Raw genomic sequence first — 13524 nt, forward strand, 5'->3', positions numbered from 1 at the left:
CTTTAAATCTTCCCCCCCCCCCCTCCTCACCTCATGCCTCTAGTTTTAGACTTCCCAACCATGGGGAACAGACTGAGGCTGAGCCCTGGTCAATGGCTCATGTCTGGTCAGTTACCCCGGTGTCTGTGCTACAGGATCTGCTGCTTGCAGTGCAGAGCCGGGGAACGACGCGTTCTCTGGGAGAGGGTGTCGTCTTATATCTGATCCTCATCAGATGAGCTGACAAAGTGAACGAAAGCCGGCAACTCCCAGCAGGCAAACATGCAAGAGCGACTGTGGACGTGTCACAGAACTCAGGCAGACGCAAGTCAGAGCCAGGTAGTTTATTTCCGAAAATACAACTGTTAGAAATTCAAGCTGTTCCCATGGGGCTGCAAGAGTAAGAGATGGGGAGCCTGAAACTATAGACAACCAGAAACAAAAGGAACCTGCCCACTGCCAGAACAGATTGCAGGTTAAGCATAAAATCGCTCCTAATTTTAACTACATTTTAATATCAAGCCAGTTTCAAAATTAGAGAAACAGGATAGATTATTTCTTTATACATTGTGCAAATTGAGAACTGCATCAGTTACATTGCCACGTCTACACATGTTGGTTTGTAAAGTCTTTAAGAGGAGAAGGTTGGGATACTCCTGCAGGGAGATCGAAGCAGGATGTTTGGGAAATACACAAGATGTCCGATAAAGGCCGATGAGGCTTAGCAACCAACAAACAATGTGACTGAAGCCAGAGGGGCAAATAAGTGGGAGCAGTGGGGGCATTTTCAGTCAGTCTGTACTGAACTGGAACATTCTCAGTCTGGATCCAGCTCAAAGATCCTCAGTCAGTCTAGACTGAGCTCGAACACTCTCAGTCCGTCTAGACTGAGCTTGAACGCTCTCAGTCAGTCTAGATAGAGGTCGAACATTCTTAGTCAGTCTAGACTGAGCTCAAAACATCTAAGTCAGTCTAGATTGTGGTCGAACACTCTCGGTCAGTCTTAACTGAGGTCGAACGCTCTCGGTCAATTAGCACTGGGTGGGATGGAGTGGGGGGGAGGAGGAAGAGTGGGGAGGACGGATGTTATTAGTTTGCAGGGGATGGATTGCTGGGAGACACTCTTCCCTCATGCAGAGTATGGAACTACATTAGCCTATGGCAACATTGATCCAGAACCAATGGCAATGAAAGGAACACCAAGGTAATATAAAATACAACAAACATTCGTTGCTTTACAATACACAAACCAACAATTAGTAACATTGGATTAAATAATGACAAAGTCCATGAATATACAAAAGGGTCAGCGGTGGGCAGCCTGGCCAGACGTGCTCTCCAGGACCCGCCTTTCCTCTGTGGAGACTGGCCCTCCTTCTGTGCCATGAGGGGGGGGGGGAGGCCCAGGCTGCTGCTGTCTCACCGCCTGTAGCTGCCCAGTACTATGTGCTTTCCTTGGGCGGTGGAGGAGGTGGTGGTGGCTGTGTGCTGGTGGCAGTTTTGATCGAGTTCAGGGTCTTGCTGAACCAGGAGTTTCTAGTGGCTTGGATCTCGTTGAGCAGAGCTCCCCGGTGGTGCTCCAGCTCCTGGGAAAGGGGCACAGCAGAGAGGGATTTCAGCCCCATTATAACAGATGGGAACCTGTACATCACACATGCACACGCCAGGCAGGCAGAGACAGAGGGGGGGGGGGAGAGAGTGGGAGTGACGGAACATTCTAGAGAAGGATAGAGAGAGGGACAGAGAGGGGAGGATGGAGGGAGTGAGGGAGAGAGGTAGGCTGAGAGAATGAGGGAGGGGGAGAGAGAGAGAGAGAGAGGAGGGGCAAAGAGAGAAGGAGGAGGAGCAAGGAAGAGATAAAAGGTCAGGAAAGATAAACAGCGAGAAGGAGAACAAAGAGCAAGTAAAAGGAAAATGTGAAAGGACAAGAGAGTGAAAGAAAGGGACATGCAGAGATATAGTGATGGATAGTGAGCAGGGAACAGAAAGGGAGAGAAACAAGGAGGAGAGAGAGAGAGAAAGACAGATGGGATTGGAGGAGGAGAGAGGGAGAGTGAGAACCATGGTAAAAATGAGAGAGTATGAGAGGGACAAGAGAGAAATTAGTAATGTAGTATTAGTATTAGCAGAGGGAGGGCACAAGGGGCAGATAGAAAAAAAGTGAAGCAGCAAGAGGAAGAGAATGGAAAAGAACAAGAACAAGTGTGAAAAAGAAAGAGCATTGAGTGAGAATGAGAGAGGAGAGGGAGAGAATGGTGAAGAGAAGGAGAGTGGCAGAAAAGAGAAAGAGGAGGATTGCGAGAGACGGGGAAAGGGAAAGACTGGGAGAGAGAAAGGTTAAGAGAATGGAAAGGGAGAGGGGAGAGGAGGGAGAATGATGAGTCCAGAGTGTTCAATTGTCATATACGCCAACACCAGAACAATGCTTACTTGCAGCAGCTCAACAGGCCCATGAATGGAATACACTCAGATAGAAAAACATATGAATAAAAAAACAACAAACTGCTAACTGTAGTACTAGGTATTTGTGGGGAGGGATGGGGTGGTGGGAGAGGGGGAGACGGAAAGAGAGCCCGCGTGCAGCCGGGGATGAGCCCCTCACCAGCAGCCAGTTTTGGTGCTTCCTCCCTACTGCCGGTTCAGTACCTGTATTTTGCATTTAGCCTCCACGAGCTGCAGCTTGGTCTGTGCCAGCTCCAGTTCCATCTCCCTCAGCTGCCTCGTCAGCAGTTCCTTCTCCTCGTCCACGTGCTGGAGGGCGCAGGCCTGCCCAGGCTTCGGGACCTGCAGCTCGCCGTCCTTTCTGAAGAGCTCGCAGCACCGTTCACAGGTCAGCACCTTACCCTGAGAGTGGAACAGCACACGGACCCATCAGCTGGCACACCAGTCCTCCCAGGGCACCCAGTGCCAGCAGAAACAAAACCTGCCCACCCTCCCGTTCCGCCAGTGGAAAAAGACAAGATCCAGAGCAACGTTAGAAGAACTGGGCTGACCAGAAGTGATCGCCCACACAAGAGCAGTGAAGCCCAGTATTTCAATACCATCACAACTATACAATATAAGGTTGATCAAGGATTTGTGAGGCAAGGATTTGTGAGACTAGGGAAGCAAGACAGGGAAATGGATTGAAAATGGGGGTGATGGCCCAGTTTTGTTCTCTAGTGATCTGGAATACACTGGCAGGGTGTTGCAACCAGGCTCAATGACGGTGACAATAGGGAACTGATTCAAAATTTAGAGTCATGGTATTATACAGCATGAAAACAGGCCCTTCCGCCCAACTTGTTCATGCCAACCAAGATGCCCCGTCTACACTAGTCCCACCTTTCCACATATGGCCCATATACCTCTAAATCTTTCCTATCCATGTATCTGTCCAAATGTCATATTTTTAAAGTTGTTATAGATCCTACCTCAACTATTCCCTCTGGCAGCTCGCTTCATATACCCACCATCCTCTGTGTGAAAAAGTTGTCCCTCAGGTTCCTATTAAATATTTCCCCTCTCACCTTAAATCTATGTCCTCCGGTTCTTGATTCTCTATTCTGTGAGCCTAAAAGGCTCTGTGCATTTACCCTATCTATTCCCCTCATGATCAGAAACATCTCTATAAGATCACTCCTCATCTTCCTGGGGTCCAAGGAATAAAGTTCTACTCTACCCAACTTCTCGACATAGCTCAGGCCCTCAAGTTTTGGCAACATCCTCACAAATCTTCTCTGCACTCTTTCCAGCCCACCAACATCCTTCCTATAGTGTGGTAACTTAAACTGAACACACTACTCCAGATGTGGTCTCACCAACATCTTATCAAAAATTTAACATAACATCCCAATTTCTAGACACAATACCCTGATTAATGAAGGCCAACGTGCGGAAAGCCTTGTTGACCACTCTATCTACATGTGTCGCCACTCTCATGGAACAATGTGCTCCACTCCTGGATCCCTCTGATCGACAACACTGGGCAGCAGTGGTGCAGCGGTAGAGTTGCTGCCTCACAGCGAATGCAGTGCCGGAGACCTGGGTTCAATCCCGACTGCGGGTGCTGTCTGTACGGAGTTTGTACCTTCTCCCTGTGACCTGCGTGGGTTTTCTCCGAGATCTTCAGTTTCCTCCCACACTCCAAAGACTTTGTAGGTTAATTGGCTTGGTAAATGTAAAAAAATTGACCCTAGTGGGTATAGGATATTGTTAATGTGTGGGGATCGCTGGTCGGCACAGACCCGGTGGGCCAAAAGAGCCTGTTTCCGCACTGTATCTCTAAACTAAACTAAACACTTCCCAGGGCCCTGCCATTCACGGCGAAGGTCCTGCCCTGGTTTGATTCTTACGGAAGAGTTTATAGTGGTGCAAGGGTAAAGTGGTACCAATGAGAAATGTATTCAGCAGAAAGCCTGTGGGTGATGTCATATTTTAAAAGTTGTTATAGATCCTACCTCAACTACTCCCTCTGGCAGCTCGTTTCATATACCCACCATCCTCTGTGTGAAAAAGTTGTCCCTCACGTTCCTATTAAATATTTCCCTCTCACCTTAAATCTATGTCCTCTGGTTCTTGATTCTCTATTCTGGGTAAAAGGCAGAATAGGTTAGATCAGTGCTCTTCTGCACCGCTGGATTTAAACCTGTTCTCAGCCAAGCAGCTCAGGATATTTTGGAGAGTTATGTACATCCTTTGGGTGGGTAATACCACACATGCTTGTGTCACTACTCTGCTCATTCCCTCCATCGGCACACAGTGGCTTCGGCTTCTCAGTCTTGCTGCATGCAGCAGTGGACTGTTTCATTTGGGAAGAGGAGTTGTAAATAGAATTAAATATTCAGTGAATGTCCTCACATCTGGGCATGTGATGGAGAGATGGTCATTGATGAAGCAGCTGAAGATGGTTGGGCCCTGGGCACTGCTCTGACGATCTCCTACAGTGATACCTGAGGCTGGACCCACAACTCTCTTCCTTGGTGTGAGGTTTCACTCCCATCAGGGCATGTTTCTCCCATTGATTTCAGTTTACCAGCTTCTGGATGCCACATTCAGTCAAACGTGGTCCATCCTGGACCTGAGTAGCTAGGGTTTTGGTGAGTAAGTGCTGCTTCCTAGCACTGTTAACAGTGGTTTTCATCACCTACCGGCTGGATTGAGAGTTGTCCCAGTGGATGGTAATTAGCTAGACTTGATTTTAATTTAGTTTAGTTTAGTTTAGTTTAGAGATACAGAGCGGAAACAGGTTCTTCGGCCCACCTGTGCCGACCAATGATCACCTACACACTAGTTCTATCCTACACACTAGAGATAATTTACAGAAGTCAATTAACCTACAAACCTGCACGTCTTTGGAATGTGGGAGGAAACTGGAGCATCTGGAGAAAACCCACGTGATCACAGGGAGAACGTACAAACTCCGTACAGACAGCACTCGTGGTCTCGGGTGCTGTAAGGCAGCAACTCTACCGCTGCGCCACCCTGGGACAGATGTAATTCCAGGACGGGTCTGTTATAGACACACACGAGAGCCAGACAAACCCGGAGACAGACCCTCAGGTGGTGGCCATGCTGGGAGATAGGAGCCTTGCCAGGATGAGGGCAGGAGAGTGAAGCTCAGAACCAGCTGTTCCGTCAGGGCCAGGCTCACACCTACCTTCACCAGCTCCAGCTCCTCCTTACTGGCAGCCTGCTGCTTCTCCAGTCGTGTGCTCAACTGTGAACAGATCTGAAGAAAAGAAAGGGTCCGTGTTACTCCCATTAATGAATGTCAGCCGGAGACCATGGAGGGAAGGCATGTGTCAGGGAGAGAATGAAAACACATTGTGCCTGAACACAACCTTGGAGGTTGGACGAATGAGGGATGAAATTATTCAAGCCTATAAGATCCTCACTGGGCTTGATAGGGGAGATGTTGGGATGTTTGTACCAATGGGAGAGTCTCAAACACGGGGCCACAGAAACAGATTAAGGGACCAGTCATTTAAAAGCAAGGTGTGGAGAAATCTCTTCAATCTCTTCAAGATAGTGAATCGCTGGAATTCATAGCCCTCGTGGGTGGTGGGGGGACGGATCATTGGATATTTTTAAGGTGGAGATTTGAGGAATGGTTTTGGTGAACTGGCATAGAAGAGGAGTTATAGCCAGTATAGATCAGCCATGGTTATATGGAATGGCGGGATAGGCTTGAGGGCCGAGTGGCCTCCTCCTGCCCATGTTTACTCATGTTCTTGGACGTCAGCGGCTCCACGTGACGTGCTTTGGGGAGACGGTGTCTGGGGGTGGGGTAGCAGCTGGGTAAACCCGGTTTGGTTCCTCAAAATCCAGGGCTGATAGATCTATGAGCCAGGAGGGGGCTGTTGTCAGATTGGTCCATGGCTGATGGTCCATTAAAATCGGAGTGTCACACCACCTACCCTGTGCATCCCCACCCTGACTATAGGCCCGTCACTCCCCACCCTTAGTAACATCACCTCCGTGACTTTTGGCCATGCCACCCCAACCCTCAACCCTGTCACCCGACTTTCATCCCCATTACCGCCGACCCGTAACTATTTCCCCCTGATCCTTGGTCCTGTTACTCTCAAGCCTATCGCCCATAACCTTTGGCCCCTAACCCCTGATCCTCGGCCCTGTCATCCCTGACCCTTAGCTCTGTCACCCCCGACTTTCATCCCAATTACCCACGACCCTTGGCCCCTTTCCGCTTGGCTGTGTCACTGCCGACCCCTGACCCTCAGCCCCAGCACACCACAGACCCTCAGCCTCATGACCCCGACCCTCAGCCCTGTGACTTCTCACCCCCTTTCCCATCCTCAACATCAGCCCGAACCTCCGGGCATCAGCCCCAGTGTCTCTGATCTCCAAAATCTCTACAGATGCTGGTCTTTGTCAGACCGTGTGCAAGTACCTGCTTGTACTCTGAGATTATAGCACTCGTCTTCTTGACCTCTGATTCAGCCTTCTCCAACTCTCGACGGAAAACCTCCTTAATCTACAATGGTAGACCCAAAGAGAAAAGCAAAATCACATCACATTTGGGGATGCAGTCAGTATCATAATAGGCCGAGCCTCCCTCACACCTCCTGGTCCTGGGCCTCACTCCTACCAACAGGCCTGGCCAGAGCCTCCCTCCCTCACCCAGGTCCACCCTCCTGGCTCTGGGCTCTCTCTCACTGCCAAGCCTGGGCCTCCCTCCCACACCCAGGCCTGGAACAGGCCCTCCCTTTCGGTTTGCCAACTTCCTCACTCCCAAATAAGGGACAAAGGGTGATGTCACTGCCCCGCGCCCCACTTGACCTCACCCAGCCAGCGGCCACGTGCTCCCACTCCACCAATGGCAGCCGCCACGGCCGGGAGGCCGATTGCTACGCAACCTCCGTTAGGCGGCACCCAGGCCTACACTGTCCGGGACTACAGCGGCCTCCGGGCTACAGTGTCCGGGCCTACAGTGTCCGGGCCTACAGTGAACAGGCATACAGTGTCCGGGCCTACAGTGTCCGGGCCTACGGTGTCCGGGTCTACAGCGCCGTCTGGGCCTAATACGGGACAAGGGTGGTCCCGTGCAGGACAAACCAATTTAGCCCAAAATACGGGATGTCCTGGCTAATATGGGACAGTTGGCAACCCTACCTCCCTCCCTCACCCAGGTCGTCCTTCCTGGCTCTGGGCTCCATCTCACGGCCAGGCCTAGGATCGGCTCCCTCCCACACCTGGGCTCGTCTCTGGGCCTACTTCCCACACTCAAGCCTGGCCCAGGTCCTCGTTCCACATCCAGATACAGCCTTATTCCTTCAGTGCCAGGTTTCACTCCCACACCCTTGCCTACCTGGGCCGACTCCTCCTCCTGCCTCCTCTTCTCGTCCTCAGTCTCCACCAGCTTCTGTTTGGTCTGCAGCAGCTCTTTGTTGAGGACATCGGCTTTGTCTTCAATCTGTTGTGGCGGGTCACAGCTGGGTCAGTGGAGGACGTGTTTCCTTCCCACCCAGCCCTTGTACCGCCCTTACGCTGAAACCTAACCGCAAGCTGACACGGGGAGACACTCCCAACTCATGGTGAGGTTGTGGGTGATCTGCCCCCCCAGTCCAAGGGACATCCTCACCTGGTATCGCGCTGGGGCTCTGAATTGACCAGTTCAGTGGCTGCTGGGGATGGATGGTAAATGCTGGCACAGCTAGAGATACAATACCCCGGACAAGAGAACAAACGTTAAGTGAACCGCGCGCGGGTAGTGAAACCCTGAGCAGTACTGTCAGCGCTTCTGCTTTTGCATCCGAAGTAACTGTCGGTCTCCTCAACAATGGTGGCAGGAGCCACACCCTGGTTCTGATGGTGAATTCTTCAAATGCACATCATCAAATCTGAAACTCGCTCGGAGTAGGTCACCTCAGTGTGCCAGGCCGCAGAGGGTCACCCCTGAGTGCCACGACCATACCCGACATCAGGCCTAGCTCGCCTGCCATGGAATTGGGAGAGGGAAGCCACCGAGCCCAGCCCCTGAGGCAGTCCCTGAGTCCAGCCCCTGAGCCCAGTCCTTGAGCCCAGCCCCTGAGCCCAGTCTCTGAGTCCAGCCCCTTGAGCCCAGCCCCTGAGCCCAGCCCCTGCTCATCCCATGGACTAGAGAGGGGGGATTTAGAGTCGGAGCAGAGAGCCGGTAAGCAGACCAGCTGTGGAAAGGTGTGCAGTGCTTCGATGGTGGAGTGGGCCGCTGGAGGCATCACAGTAGCCTGGGGCTTGGCTGGATCGGACGCTGCTCCACAAGGCCGGGCGCATGGATTGGACATGGCCTGCAACGGCACAGAGCGGTGGAGCAGCGGTGGATGACACCAATGGCCATGCTTGGCCAGGCCGACCCTGCAACGCCGCCAGGACAACGGGCCTTCATGGTCAGAAACTCTGCACTTTCACCAACTGGGACTTGAAAATGTCACCAAATCTGGCGACCCTGTATACTGTCTCAGTGTACCACGACTGTACACCAGTACTGTATCTGAGATGCTTATCTAAGATATATTTAAGTGCCTATGTGTAGTGATACTTGTACTGAACAATACAAACATGAATTTCACTGTACATGTGACAATAAAGTACCATTGGATCAGTCATCCACCGTCATTAAAGTGGGAATTAGCGGGACGCATTACGGAACTGTTCGTGGGATCCAGCTGTGCAAGGATTGGTTGGAATATTTCCCACAGAATGACAGCGGTTCTGGCCCACTTCATTGTTTGTAAAATGCTGTGAGATAATCCAGGAAGGATACTCCACCATGAGTCTCCAGCGCTCCCCCTTTCCCTGGCTGCAGTGGTAGCAGTGCGGAGAGCCAGCCAGCCTCACCTGATCCAGGTCGTTGCGCAGCGCGATCTTGCTGGTCACCAGCTCGTGAGCCAGGTCGTCATTCTCCTGCTCCAGGCGCAGGCTGGCCTCCTGCAGCCGCCGGTTCTCCCGCTGAGGAAACAAAGCATCAGCAGTTGGAACCCTGAACAGGGACGGCGGGAAGACGGAGGTGAGGGAGAGAGAGACGGAAGTGGGGGGAGAGAGAGACGGAGGTGGGGGAGAGAGAGATGGAGGTGGGGGAGAGAGAGAGATGGAGGTGGGGAGAGATTTTAGATTTTTAGATTTAGTGATACAGCGCAGAAACAGGCCCTTCGGCCCACCGGGTCTGCGCCGCCGAGCGATCCCCGCACATTAACACTATCCTACACCCACTAGGGACAATTTTTACATTTACCAAGCCAATTAACCTACAAACCTGTACGTCTTTGGAGTGTGGGAGGAAACCGAAGATCTCGGAGAAAACCCACGCAGGTCACGGGGAGAACGTACAAACTCTGTACAGACGGCGCCCGTAGTCAGGATCGAACCTGAGTCTCCGGTGTTGCATTCGCTGTAAGGCAGCAACTCTACCACTGCGCCACCGTGAGAGAGATGGAGGTGGGGAGGCAGAAAGAGTGGGTAAGATAGATGGAGGTGGGAGAGAGAGAGAATGAGGTGGGGAGGCAGAGAGAGTGATGGGGGAGAGAGACGGAGGCGAGGGAGAGAGATGGAAGTGGGGAGGTAGAGAGAGAGGTGGGGAGATAGATGGTGGAGAAGAGAGAGATGGAGGTGGGGAGGCAGAGAGCGTGGGTGAGATAGATGAAGGCAGGGAAGAGAGAGAGAGCGGTGAAGAGGCGGAGAGAGGTTATGGAGAGAGGACGTACCTTTAGAATGGAAATGAGGATTGATGAATCAGTGGGATTTATTGACACAAACAGCGGTGGAGGCCAAGTAATTTGGGGTATTTTTAAAGTGGAGATTGATAGGTTCTTGATTAGTAAGGGCGTCAAAGGTTAGGGGGGAAAGGCAGGAGAATGGGGTTGAGAGGGAAAAAAAGATCAGCGATGTTCGAATGATGGAGCAGACGCGATGGGCCAAATGGCCTAATTCTGCTCCTATGTCTTATGGTCTTATAACTGAAGATCTCACGTCTGCACCAGCTCCTTAACCATGTTTTGAACTACATGATCTTTCCACTTCATGCCTCATTCTCTTCTTGCCTCATTGGGCATGGGTAGTAATCATACAATTACAATATTCGAGATCCTGTTTTTTAACCTACTACCTATCTCCCTAAATTCTCTTTGCAGGACCTCATCTCCCTTCCTACCAATATGTCCTTTGTACCAATATGGACATGACCTCACCTCTCAGAAGGTCCTGTGCTCCCTTGGTAGGATAATGGGACTGATCGGACTGCTCTGAGAGCTGGCACAGGCTTGGTGACTGAATGGACTCTTCTTGTCACAAGAAAGTACAAAATAAATGGATCCTAGCAATATAAGGAGACACATTGAAATGGAAGTCACTAGGGGGAAATGAGCACAGTAGAGATGAGGGAAGAGAGACCGTGCGTAGAGAGAAGCACAAATTTGAAGAGAAATTTAGGGGATATTAAGGGATCGAAATGGAGCGACAGAGGTACTGTGGAGAAAGAAAGTGGGAGAGGAGATGGGAGAAGGTGGATTCTGTTGATATGGATCGAGAAAGGATTGGAGGGAAAGGGACGGAGAGAAAGAAGGGAGAGAGAGCTGCTGTAATGATGTAAACGTAGCGGCAGGCAGAGATCCAAGGCACAGGGAAATGGAGGGGAGTCAGAGGAAAAGATCTTTGCTCAATGATGTCATACATCCACCACCACAGCAAACACACTTTAATCACTGCCATACTCATTTTATCTTTTATGCTACACACGTTACTGAGATCCTATCTTGGTATTTTTATCTTCTGAATCTTTCTTAAATTGTAACCGAAGCTTATTGCAGCAGCAGGTCAGGCTTTGACCTGACTTTTGGATGAGTTTCAAATCCTCAAACTTTGTGATGACCCTGGGAATAAGTTGATAATGCTCGCAGTCTAGAGAACAATAAACCATATTTGGCATTTTTTCTCTCTCTGCAGATGCTGACTGACCTGCTAAGTTCCAGCATTTTCTGTTTTTAGTTCAGATTTTCAGCATGTCAATTTTTTTTGGCTGAACAGTTTTACCTAAATAGCAACAGTGTGTTTATGACAGAATATGAGCCATCTGTGAACATACACAATGAAATAATTCCAACTTCAAGAGTTGTGCATTTTTAGAAATGACTTCTTTTAATTAGGATATTTTAACTTCAGTTTTCCACATCATGAACTTGGCCACAAGGAGACTTTCAAAAACACCTTCTCACAAGATTTTTTTAACAAAAAAAAGGAAAGAAAGTCACTCTGCACTTTGAACGTGATCAGCCAAATGTAAAACAAACCGGTCTAGAGCAGCAGACAGGAACACATTGACAATGTGACCATTATTCAGATATGACCTGCCCACCCAAAGCAGGATAAACCCAGCTAATCAGACTGCAACGGCCAAGAAAACACATCTCAGAAGGCTTAGAGAAGTTCGGCTTGTCCCCAACAACCCTCACCAACTCTGCAGATGCGCCGGAGCATCGGCATACATCGTAGCATGGTTTGGGAACAGCTCCATCCCAGACTGCAAGCAACTGCAGAGAATTGTGCAACCTCCCTTCCATATACTCCATTTACACCTCACGCTGCCTCGGCAAGGCCATCGTCCGTCCTTAGAGACAAGGATGAGCGGTCAGTCCCTCTTCTCCCCTCTCCCATCAGGCAAAAAGTATAGATGTGAAAACGCACACCTCCAGATTCAGGGACAGTTTCTTCCCAGCTGTTATCAGATAACTGAACCATTCTATCAACAACGAGAGAGCAGTCCTGAGCTGCTATCTACCTCATTGGAGACACAGACTATCTTTAACCGGACTTTACTGGACTTTATCTTGCACTAAACATTATTCCCTTTATCATGTATTTATACTCTGTGGATGGCTCTATTGTAATCATGTGTTGTCTTTCCACTGACTGGTTAGCATGCAACAACAGCTTTTCACTGTACCTTGGTACGTGTGACAATAAACGAAACTAAACTAAAGTTCTCACTCCTCAGCAAAGTGATGAGAGCGGTTGCCCACAGCGCCAAAAAAAAATGGCACTCACTAAGAACCTATTCACAATGCCCAGTTTCCCCACGATCAGACTTTGTTGCAGCCTCAGTCCAAATATGGACTAGAAAACTGAATTCCAGAGGTGAGGCGAGGTGCAACTTGACATCATGGCAGCACTTGACCGGGTCTGTCGTCAAGGAGCCCTGGTAAAACTGAATTCAAAGGGCATCAAAGAAAGAACACACTCGTGGCTGGAGTCATATCTAGCACAAAGGAAGATGGTTGTAGTTATCGTATGTCAATCATCCCAGGCCCAAGATATCATACAGGAGTTCTTCAAGACAGTGTCTGAGGCATAACCACCTTTAGCTGCTTTTTAGATGTCCTTCCATCCATCATAAGGTTATACGTGGGGATAAATTGAGGATGTTGGGAACACTGAGCAGGTTGGATGTAGTCTGCTGGTTTGCACTATGTCCATTCCATTTGCAACTCTACGGCAGATTAAGCAGCTGATCCCCACACCCAGCAAGGCCCGGATAACATTTAGATGTGAGCTGATAAATGTGGCATGTATCATTGGTGTCGCCAATGTGCCACATAATGACCATCTCCAACAAGAGGAAGTCCAAACACCAGCCCTTGACATACAATGCCAGGTCCTCCACTGTCAACTGTTACCCATGACCAGAACCTCAACAGGACCTGATTCATTGATAATATGATGGCAAGAGCAGATCATAGGCTGGTACTTTGAGGCAAGTGACTCACTTCCTGACAACCCAAGACCCTATCAACACCTTCCACACGCAAGTCAGGGGTGTGATGGTCTGCTCTCCACTTGCCTTGAAGAGTGCATCAAAATCTCTCAAGAAGCTCAGTACCAGTGCATGCACCAGCAAAACTTTCATTTCTTCACCAGCAGGCTGGTGTATCTACATGATGCACTGCAGATAGTCACCAGACTACTCCTACAGCACCTCCTAGATCCACCATCTCGAACACCAAGAGGTACACCACCACCTGCAGGTCCTCCTCCAAGTCACACACCATTCTGACTTGGAAATACATTGTTGGTCCA

General features: G+C 50.0%; 1 protein-coding gene across 5 annotated transcripts in view; it reads right to left on the reverse strand.

Annotated features, from left to right (window-relative positions):
* Positions 1-308: 308 nt before the first annotated feature.
* rabgap1l (RAB GTPase activating protein 1-like) overlaps positions 309-13524 on the reverse strand; it is a 252872-nt gene continuing 239656 nt past the window's right edge. For all 5 annotated transcript variants that reach the window (XM_078407465.1, XM_078407464.1, XM_078407470.1 and 2 more), the window contains 6 exons: positions 9298-9408; positions 7790-7894; positions 6872-6955; positions 5618-5689; positions 2626-2823; positions 309-1565 (listed from right to left, as the gene is read on the reverse strand). In XM_078407465.1, the coding sequence (XP_078263591.1) occupies positions 1422-1565; positions 2626-2823; positions 5618-5689; positions 6872-6955; positions 7790-7894; positions 9298-9408 (714 nt within the window). In that variant the 3' untranslated portion in view covers positions 309-1421. The remainder of the gene's footprint in view (positions 1566-2625; positions 2824-5617; positions 5690-6871; positions 6956-7789; positions 7895-9297; positions 9409-13524) is intronic.

This window comes from Rhinoraja longicauda, chromosome 11 (assembly GCF_053455715.1).
Source record: "Rhinoraja longicauda isolate Sanriku21f chromosome 11, sRhiLon1.1, whole genome shotgun sequence".
Lineage (NCBI taxonomy): Eukaryota > Metazoa > Chordata > Chondrichthyes > Rajiformes > Arhynchobatidae > Rhinoraja > Rhinoraja longicauda.